Here is a 10,658-nt window from a genome sequence, read left to right as displayed (position 1 = left end):
CCCCCGTCCTCACCTCTGTGACATACTGCAGGACTGTCATTCGTGCAATTTTCTCCTGGATGGCTCCGTAGGTTTCAATCTTTCTTCCAAACTGGGTTCTGTTTGCTGCGTGCTCCACCTATAGGATGTGAGGACAAAAGCAGCAAACAAACAATCAACAGGTCACAGGAGTAAATCAAGAATGAAAGGAGAGGACGACAGAGGAGGAGTAAATAAATATGTAGTGAAGTCTTATTTAGAGAGATCTCAGCATCTGCTATCGTCTTCTGTTTTACCTTTTCTTTTCCAACCATACAGCACTTTTTTTTTTCATTTTCTACTTTCTTTTTTTTTTTTTTTTATTAAATTGTATAAGAGCCTTTCCTGTTATGGGCAAAGTGAGAACAGCCCTGGGCCTTACACGTGTAGGAGGATGGCTGAGAAGAAAGACTGGCTGAGGTGATGATGAGTGAGACACAGAATTTATTACTGCAGGCTGAGATAACTACAAGCACATCCAAACAAAGTAATGCCTCTCCCACCCCCTTTTCACAAACTAGCCTTTTTTTTTCTTGTAGAAAATGATTCCAAATGTTACACAGAGAAATATTATGTCCGCACAATTTGTTCTTAAAAAAAAAGAAAAAGAAATAGCTGAAAAAATAGTAGAGAGATAACTTGAATAACATTGTCAATGGTATTTTCTCAAGTTCCTTCAATAATCTCTCTGTTAGAATGAACAAAATACCCAGCACTATAGTAAGTAGACAAATACCACGCACAATGAGTAATCATATGTGAGGCAGCGTGGTGGAATCAGGCTCTCGTCAAAATAATGAAATCGAAGAAAACAGCACTTTTCTCCCTGCTTAGAAATTTTTATCAATTTTTTGTTTTTAGGTTCAACACCTTTTATGTACATTTATAAACACATTCCTTTGAGGATGTCACCGAAAACGCTGATTAAAGGCTCAAAAATATAAATTTACAATTTCCATGGACTCTCCAGGTTTGGAATTTACAAAGCTTTGGCAACCATTTTGTTGCTAATTTTACCTCCTAAACGGGTGACCCCATCTCCTTCCATCCAAAAGATCTCCACTTCTATTGAAGATGGATGGGTAATTTTTTCATTGAAAGCAAGACAAATGAACAAGCTTTCAGATGATACCAATAACTCAATATGCCTAAAAATTGACGAGAGCCTGATTCCACCACGCTGCCTCACATATTCCGAAACACTCAACTGATGCACAATCTGGGAGGTTTCTATAACATTAACTTACTGCCGAGAGAATTCCCATAAAAATCTGGAGCTTATACAAGACGAGTTGAAATACGAAGGCGAGTACGGGTTCTATGTTATGGAATTTCCGCAGCCCTACGCTATTGAACTTTTTTACAGATGGAGTTGATAATGATGGGGGATGAAGTACGGAACTGTCAGAAAGTACTAATGTACTATCACCTCTTGTTCACAACTCCATTTTATGAAGTAGATAAAACTCCATTTTCTCGTCCTCTGAACGGGGGCCATATTGGACAATTTAGACTGCAACCAATACTTTTTAACTTCAAAGCAAAACACTTCACCAACAAAGATTTCTCTTAAACAACTTACAGCCTTGCTAATGCAGTAGCGCTGAGTCCCGGCTAGACAGGCAGCCATGCCAAATCTTCCATTGTTCAGAATGTTCATTGCCACTTTGAAACCACCACCAATACCTGAAGACAAACAAAATATTTTAATAATTTAACCAGAAAGCATTTATAGATAAACAGAAATATTTCCATCACTAATGAGTTTGAGTAAAGAGAGGTACATAGACAGAAGAATGGTTACTAAGAGCAGTGTAATTGAAAGACACACTGACACACACACAGAAACAGCAAAAGAAAAGGAAAGGAAAGAAGTCAAATTTATCAGCAACACCTTTCACCCACCCACTCCTTTCTCTAAATTTATAATAAAACGTTGAAGTTTCCGTATTATCTCATGGTTATCAATGAGGTCTTACATTTAAAAATGTGTTTATACTAATAATACAATAATAAGAACCAGTGCTTTACCCCTGTGATAAAACAAAGACTTACCAGTAACAACGAAATGTTTCCAATCAAATATCATGCATTGGATAGGTAAAAAAATATTTATATCTTTGCCTCCAAGTTGGGTTGGTGGGTGGGAGGGTAGTAAGGAAGAAGAAGAAAAGTAGGGCCTTCCAGCAACATTATAACATCATCCAACTTGAGGGGGGGGGGCAGGGTATTAAAATATATTTTGCAAAAGACTACACCAAAGCATGGAGAACTCACCACCAAGAACATTCTCTTTGGGAATCTTCACGTCCTCAAAGTACACCTCAGCAGTGTTGGACGCCTTGATGCCCATCTTCTTCTCTGGAGGACCACTGAAAAGATTAAAGAAACATCTCCGTTCCGACACCGTTCTCAACATTATTGTGGTCATCATCTTCATCACAATCATTTCCATACAACTTTCCTGCTGTGGTCATCATCTTCATCACCATCATTTCCATACAATTTTCCCGCCTCATGAGTGGGGGCTACCGTGATAACACATTTTCCTCCTCAATTTACAAATATCTGGCACCAAATAAATCACAACATGGTGTGTCTATGTGTGTGTGTGTGGGGGGGGGGGGAGCAAAACTAACAAACTTAGGTCCCCTTGCCCACCTCCCCCTCCATAAAACTCAATCTCCCACAGTCAGCTGTTTTGGGTTATCAGTCAAAAACCTCAAATTTCTCAAAACAGTGAGTTTCGGAATCTGAACTTCAAGCGATGATAACTTTGGAACCAAACTGTTTCCATCCACTTGTAGGGCTTGAACATATTTTTTGGTGAAACGCGTATTGTTATACTGTCAAAATATGACACGTGACTATTCTGTCATGTTGTAACACATATGTGAGGCAGCGCGGTGGAATCAGGCTCTTGTCAAAATAATCAAAATTAAGAAACTTGCACTTTTCCGCAGGTTTGTGAATTATTATCAAATTTTTGTTTTTTTAGCTCAACACCTTTCATGCCCGTTAAAGAACTCATTTCTCTGTGGATTTTTCTTAAAAACGTTGATTAAAGGCACAAAAAATGTCAATTTTCAGTTACCACAGACTCTTAAGCTAAGGAAATAACCAATCTTTGGCGGCCATTTTCTCACTAATTTTACCTCTGAAAACAGGTGACCCCACGTCCTTCATTCGCAAATATCTCGACTTGTACTCAAGATAAATGGAGGATATTTTTTTCATTGAAATAAAGACAAGTGAACAAGCTTTAAGATAATACCAATAACTCTACTTGCCCAAAAATTGACGAGAGCCTGATTCCACCACGCTGCCTCACATATAGACATGCAGGAATTTGAAAAATCAGCCAGGGGGGAGGAGACTATCTCAACTTAACCAGTATGTGTCAAAGACCATGTAAACATTTCCAGAACTCACTTTGAGACTCCTCCAAAGCTTCTCTCCACTATAAATGCTGTCACTTTGTCCTTGCTGACCCCCGTCTTTGGGTCTGTGACTTCACACTGGAGAATACACACAAGGAAAAACGTGTTTGTTAGAGGGAAGAGACAGGCACAGCGAATACACACAAGGAAAAACGTGTTTGTTAGAGGGAAGAGACTGGCACAGCGAATACACATAATGAAAAACGTGTTTGTTAGAGGGAAGAGACAGGCACAGCGAATACACACAAGAAAAAAACGTGATTTTTAGAAGGAAGAGACTAGCACAGCAACAAAACAACCACCATTCAGGTTTTTTTTTATGTTTTCATAGGGTCATGTTACTGGAAAAAAATTAGAGGTGTTACTAGAGAGTAACATAAAAAGAAAAGAAGGAAAAAAGATCAGGACGACAGATGTTTGATAGGAAAGAAGGAGCAAACCACACCAGAGCACTCACAAGGTCCAGGTGCATACAAGCGAAAGATCTTGTCAAGTTTGTTGGTGTTTGAGCGCTTAATCAGCTGCTTGCACTGTATGCTTCCGGGGAAGCCGAGAATGTTTAGGAGTGTTATAGGGTCTGCTGGGGTAATAATATAATGTACACCGCATAGAGCGTGATGTCAAGCGCAGGTATGCGCTATACAAAAGCTATTTATTATTATTAATAATAAGGAATGGGTAAGACGTAGAAACAGAAATAACCTTAGGGGGGAATATAAGACTTACTGGTGGCACCCTCAAGCCACCCACCCAGTACAAGGAAAAAGCAAGATAGAAGTAAAGAAAAGAAGATCTACCAGTGATGACTTCCAACCATCCGTACATACAATAAGATTTCTGCTTTAGTACATAGCTGAGTTTCATCAAAGAGTCAAAGTCCATGACCCCCACGATTGAGAACCATAGCAAAAGCACAAGCAGCAATAAATCGTAACGCCTTAAAACTTTTTTAAAACAATGACAAAAACCTGAGCGAAAACTGTAAAAATTTCAGCCAGTCCTCCATTGCTGATCCAAATCTTGCTGCCATTCAGGATGAAATGTTCCCCATCCTCTGACATAACAGCCCTTGTCCTGATTGACTGAAATCAAGGGAACAAGGAATTATTTATTTTTTTGCAAAAAAACATTTTTAAATAACAATACATGTATACGACATTTATGTAGCCCTCAAACACAATTACAGCCCTTGTCCTGATTGACTGAAGTCAGGAGAATAAGGACATTTTTTTTTTATTTAAATAAAAACATTTTAAAATAACAATACACATAGATGACATTCATGTAGCCCCCAAACCCAATAACAGAACACAGGTTCTGTCTGAACCTTCTTGTTTTATTGTTTTATTATAGTAGAGGGTTTTACGGTGCTCGCAACTGCATAAGGTCATATGAGCGCCAAGGGGTGGGTGTCAACAGAAAAGTCTTTACAGAGAATCAGACTTACTCTACTCACCTCTCTGTAGCTTCAACAGCACAAGGTCTGCCTCGACTATCAAGGCACCCCGGAAATAGCAGGTCACAAGAGAGTGACAAACATACAAAAGAAGTAAAGGAAAATGACAATAGTAAGGATCAGGAAAGAAAAAGCAGCAGTTCCCTGTTGTAGATCAGGCAGTTATGAGCGTGACATAAGTCAGCCCATTTACAATTCTTCTATGCTTGAACGCGAAATGTCCCCCCTTTGGGAATGGCCTAAAGACACTACAGTCAAAGGCACTGCCCCGGGGTTTGTAAGTGCTTTACGGCACTCACAACACAATAAGGTCATATAAAGGCCGAAGATAAGAGGTGTTACAAGAGAGTAACAAACACAAAAAAGAAGAAGGGGAGATAAAGACAAAAGACGTTTGATAGGAAAGAAGAAGCAAACCACACAAGAGCACCAGCCAACCACCCACCTGAAACCTCTACAAATACAGTCAAACCTGTGTAAGACGGCCACCCATTGTCGAGGAGAAAAGTGGCCGTATAAGACAGGTGGCCGTCTTAGGCAGGACTGATCAAGATGAAGAAAACAAACCATTCCCATCTGAGGTCCCAATCGTAAGTAGCCGCATTGTTGATGCTTTTGTTGTTGTAATTGGTTTGTATTTCATTTGTTAATTTTATTTTGTTGCTGATTTTGCTCAAGGGTGACAATAAAACGAAATATATCAGACGATAAGACCGAGTGCCATGTTAAAACAAACACATGGGTCGCCACCACTCAGAAACGAGCGACGCTTCTGTCACAAGTTCATGTTGACGTCCTTTGTTACTTTGTTACAGACTGGGTAAACAGTGACCACTCATCTCACTTACGATTTGTGTATGAGTTATGGGAGGGGCTATGGTTTATGAGGGATCACACGCTTACCTCACCAGCAGCTGAAAATTGGTACCTATTGGTCAACAGTGGGAGGGGCCTACGCAACATGATCGGTTGGAGGGACTACCAAAAAAGTAACATCGACAAGTGATTAAATTATGACAGCTCGCCCACAACGCCAGGGGCCAATGCACAATTTATGACAAAACGTAATGGAGTCACTAAGGTGGCCATCTAAGACAGGTGTTATTGCTTTGCATGATAGGGGTTGTGTGTTAAAATATGATGGCCGCGGCCGCGTTGGACAGGTGCCCGTTTTACACAGTTAAATTATATAGAAAAAACGCAAGGGGGGAAATGGTAAGTGGCCGTCTGTACAGGTGACCGTCTTATAGAGGTGGCCGTCAGGGCAGGTTTGACTGTACTGGTAGCAACACATTTCACAGCACATTGTGTTCTGATGAAAAATATAGAAGAATGAAAAAAAAAAAAAAAGAACTTTGAAGGCTAGCAGGGTTAAAGATTTAATCTCTCTTACATTGCCAGGCAGTGCATTCAAGATTGCTCTTCTTAACAAGAAAAACTGGAGCGGAATCTTATCGAGAGTCCATATAATATCCCAAACATTCAACCACAAACAGATCACAGTAAGAATAACACTGAATACAAGTAGAAGGAGAATTTCATACCAAGGCCCCTATCAAACAGAAAGCTTTTTTAAAGACAACAATTCATACAGGTTACAACAATAGAAACACAGAAGACAAGTAGAATGCACAGACCAAATTAGACAGCGTCACTATCCAAACTTAGTAAAAATTGTTAGTGTAACATCAGGAAAAATATATAATGACAAACAATTCTCTGCAACCGCCTTAACAATAAACAAAACAAAAACTAAAGAAAGAGTTTTTCCAACCCCCCCCCCCTCCCAAAAGACCCCAAAGAACAATGCACACATTTACAACTCCCTTCCTTTCTGATGTCACAGCACCTCTCGTTCTTATTCCTAAATAATACTTCCGAAAATTCACACTGCTCACGATACAAAGAATAGATTTTGTTTTTTTTTAAACCCTGAACCACTCACACTGGCATCTGAGCCACTGGCCGGCTCGGTCAGACAGAAAGCAGCTATCGTTTCCCCCGACGCCAAAGCCGGTAAGTATTTCTCTTTCTGTTCCTTGTCGCCAAACAGCAGGATGCCCTTGAAGCCAATAGACTGGTGGGCCCCGAGGGTGATGCCCACACCGAGGTCGTGAGCCCCGACGATCTCCACCAGCCGTGCGTACTGAGTGTTGGTCAGACCGATGCCACCTGGAAAACATTCAAACAGTTGTTTTTACATTTCCACCATCACAAATTCATTCTGAATGCCATGGATAAATCAGACAACAGAAATACAGTCAAAATTGTCCAAGATGGCCACTCATTTTTAAGGAGAAAAAGAGAAAAATCTTAGAAAGACAAGACGTCCTAGACAGTGCCACTATAATACCAAAAGCAAAACCACACAAAATAAACCTGCAAATAGGAAGTGGGGAGCGGTACTTTGTACAGGTAATTGTCTTGGACAGGGGGTAGGGGTGGGTGCGTTAGAGCAGGAAGGATGGAAGTGGGAAGTGACCATTGGTACTGGAGATTGTCATGGACAGGCGGAGGTTTTTTTTGTTTTTTATTATTATTATAGTGGAGGGTTTTACGGCGCTTGCAACTCCATAAGGTCATATGAGCGCCAAGGGGTGGGTGTCAACAGAGAAGTCTTTACAGGGAATCAGACTTACTCTGCTCACCTCTCTAGCTTCAACAGCACAAGGTCTGCTTCGACTATCAAGGCACCCCGGAAATAGCAAGTCACAAGAGAGTGACAAACATACAAAAGAAGTAGAGGAAAATGACAATAGTAAGGAATAGGAAAGAAAAAGCAGCAGTTCCCTGTTGTAGATCAGGCACAGTTATGAGAGTGACATGAATCAGCCCATTTACAATTCTACTGTGCTTGAACGAGAAATGTCCCCCCCCTTTGGGAATGGCCTAAAGACACTACAGTCAGTGGCACTGCCCCGAGGGGGGGGGGGTGGAGTTAGAACAAGTCCGACTGTACTTAGTAATTGAAGCCACTGAATCAGAGGAAGATAACAAGACGTCCATGATGGCAACCAACATTTTCTACTTACACTGAAACGAGCGACCAACAGTGTAAATGAAACTATGAAACTATTTTACAACTGAAGCACTCAGTAAAATAAGATATAAGATAATATATTGAGCTTCACAAAGACAAATTTGCTGTGTCCTGATAAATACGCACACACACACACACACACACACACACACGCAGACATACACACCAACACACTCGCCCATACACATGAACAGTCATTGGAAGGGCATAGAAAATTATGTTATTCTAAAATACCAACTAAGAACTCTTTCAAACAAATCATCCTCGCCTGTTCTTCACCAAAATGTAAGAAACAAAAGACTCAACAGCAGCTCACCCAAATCTTGAGGTACTTGCAGACCAAAAGCTCCCATTTCCTTGAGACCTTCCATAGAGGAATCTTCCACTTTTTCCAACTGATCGTTTTTGGATGCATCGTTGACCTCCTGAGATGGGGATACAACAGGTTGTAAATAGCACATAGTGGCCTGCTTTAGGTAATAATGCCAATAATAACAATAATAATAATAATTATAATAAATAGTCCTTCTTACTATTTTATTACTCCAGTAGACCCCTGAACTCTAGAAAACATTCTAAGTTTCCCTTAAAGCATACAGTGACAGAACAAGTAGCCGATTAAGCGCTTAAACACTAACAAACTGACAAGATCTTTCGGTATCTACAGCAGGGTACCCATTTCCTCCTGGGTGAAACTGCCTTTTCCAAGACGCAACTTTGGGGCCCTCAACGGAGTTCAAACTAACGATGTTTTGGTAGCGAGCCCAATAGCCTAACCACTGGACAATCGAGACTGTGCAATCGATGATCCGCCATACACAACATTAGACAAGTAAGGTTCACGGCTATATTTACAGACCTACCAACCATGCCATGATCAAAAACAGAAGTTTTTCCAAACATCTTCCCTTAAAACAAGAGTTTGGGGGAAAAAAATCAGTTTCCAGAACACAAGTAGATTTAGTTAACAAATTAGTTGTGGTAAATAAACATGTATTGCAAATACACACAAACAGTAATATAATGTAATTTCATGACATCTACAATAAAGTTGTGTATAAATTTCAACTGTACTTTAAACCTTTCATAAAATATTTATTTTTAAGAAGTCAAAAAAACAAACAACCAAAGTACTTTTTCAGCTCACCTCAAAGAACTTGGCACACGGGTCCACCAACTCCTGCAGCTCCTGTTTCTGATCCTCACTCAAAACTGTGGGGAAAACAAATTACAGCTGAGCACACACGTCCAAATTCTCTTCTCATTTTAACAGTTTAGTTCTAGTTTTACTTTACTTTATACTTCTTCATCCTCTGTTGCCGTTAAGCGTCGAGGGGAGATGCAGTTTTCTCCAAGTACGAAAAAGTAAAAAGTAAAGTAGTAAGTTAATTCTAGTTTTCGTAAAAAGTTTTACTTGCAATATAAATAGTCATAAAAGTGCTGAAGATTAAAGGTGTTACTCGTAACATTCAAAGACAAAAAGGAGGAGAGATAAAAAAGAGCGTTGATGTTTTTTGTTTTAATAAGCGTTTTCTGGCACTTGCTACACAAAGAGGTCACATAAGTGCCAAAGATTAGAGGTGTAACAAGAGAGTAACAAACATAAAAAAGAGGGAGAGATAAAGATGATAGATGTTTGACAGGAAAGAAGGAGCAAACCACACCTGAGCACCCGCCAACCATCCACGAGCGTATATGTTTGATAGAAAAGAAGGAGCAAACCACACCAGAGAACCCGCCAACCATCCACAGGCAGGTTACTGAGACTGATACCAACATGTTACACGATTATGAGGACACAGACTTTTATTCAAGACTTCAGGACCACACAGTCATAACACCTGCTCTGGCACCAGCAGTACAGAAAAGCAATATATACTAAAATTTGCAAAACGTAAAGTTTAGTACTGAGTATCATTAACGTACATTGAAAGAGTATTTATAAATCAATCAAAAAAGGTGAAAACATTGAAAAGAATGTTACTAATTAAAAACAAAATTAAACTCATTTCTTCTGACAGAACTTGGTAAAAATTCTTTTTCCCTACAACTCAAGCTTTTCATTATAATGTAACTTTTACACTGCCACTCTTTTCAGATCATCACTGATAATTCATAAATCAATTTTACGTAGGGTCGTGTAAATCTGGACCCACAAACCTTCTGGATATGGAAACACTTGATCGGCTGAAACCTGTCCACGGAATAAGTTCAAACCAAAGGATTTGGAATCAGGTTTGGCAGTCTGCTTCTTCTCCGAACCATCCTGTTGGGAAGACTCCTGGTCACAACAGAAAATGGAATAAAAAGTCTTCATTAAAATCAATCTCCAAATGTTCTGTGAACTGATGTAGGTTTGCAATTGTGAATCAAATTGCCCTTCTGGGATCAAGAAAAATGTATTAATTTTAATTAATTAATTCAATTCATGAAAAATCTATTTACTGCACAAGAAGCAGTAAATATTCCGGGGGGGGTTTTAAAGCATAAGTAGAGAGAGCACCATGGCAAACACAAGATCTTCATATAATCCAACGATACACAGAAAATCTGAACATGTGTATCGTGTAAAAAGGAATTTTTTCAACAACAAAATGAAGAAAAAATACTATTAATGTATTTTAATAGATTTTTTTTTTTGTAAACATAAAAGTCAAGGCATCACACCCCTGTACAGGCCATATATTCATTTTGTTGTTGAAAA

General features: G+C 39.4%; 1 protein-coding gene across 1 annotated transcript in view; it reads right to left on the bottom strand.

Moving 5' to 3' along the window:
- LOC101854599 (very long-chain specific acyl-CoA dehydrogenase, mitochondrial) overlaps positions 1-10,658 on the bottom strand; it is a 34,974-nt gene that overhangs the window by 19,972 nt on the left and 4,344 nt on the right. The window contains exons 3-11 of the mRNA XM_005106207.3: positions 10,115-10,235; positions 9,102-9,166; positions 8,271-8,379; positions 6,860-7,086; positions 4,427-4,540; positions 3,451-3,536; positions 2,296-2,390; positions 1,601-1,704; positions 14-118 (exon numbers count right to left, since the gene is read on the bottom strand). Coding sequence (XP_005106264.1) covers positions 14-118; positions 1,601-1,704; positions 2,296-2,390; positions 3,451-3,536; positions 4,427-4,540; positions 6,860-7,086; positions 8,271-8,379; positions 9,102-9,166; positions 10,115-10,235 — 1,026 coding nt within the window. The remainder of the gene's footprint in view (positions 1-13; positions 119-1,600; positions 1,705-2,295; positions 2,391-3,450; positions 3,537-4,426; positions 4,541-6,859; positions 7,087-8,270; positions 8,380-9,101; positions 9,167-10,114; positions 10,236-10,658) is intronic.

The sequence above is a fragment of the Aplysia californica genome, unplaced genomic scaffold (genome assembly GCF_000002075.1).
Source record: "Aplysia californica isolate F4 #8 unplaced genomic scaffold, AplCal3.0 scaffold00519, whole genome shotgun sequence".
In the NCBI taxonomy this organism is placed as follows: Eukaryota; Metazoa; Mollusca; class Gastropoda; order Aplysiida; family Aplysiidae; genus Aplysia; species Aplysia californica.
This window is presented reverse-complemented; position numbering and strand designations above follow the sequence as displayed.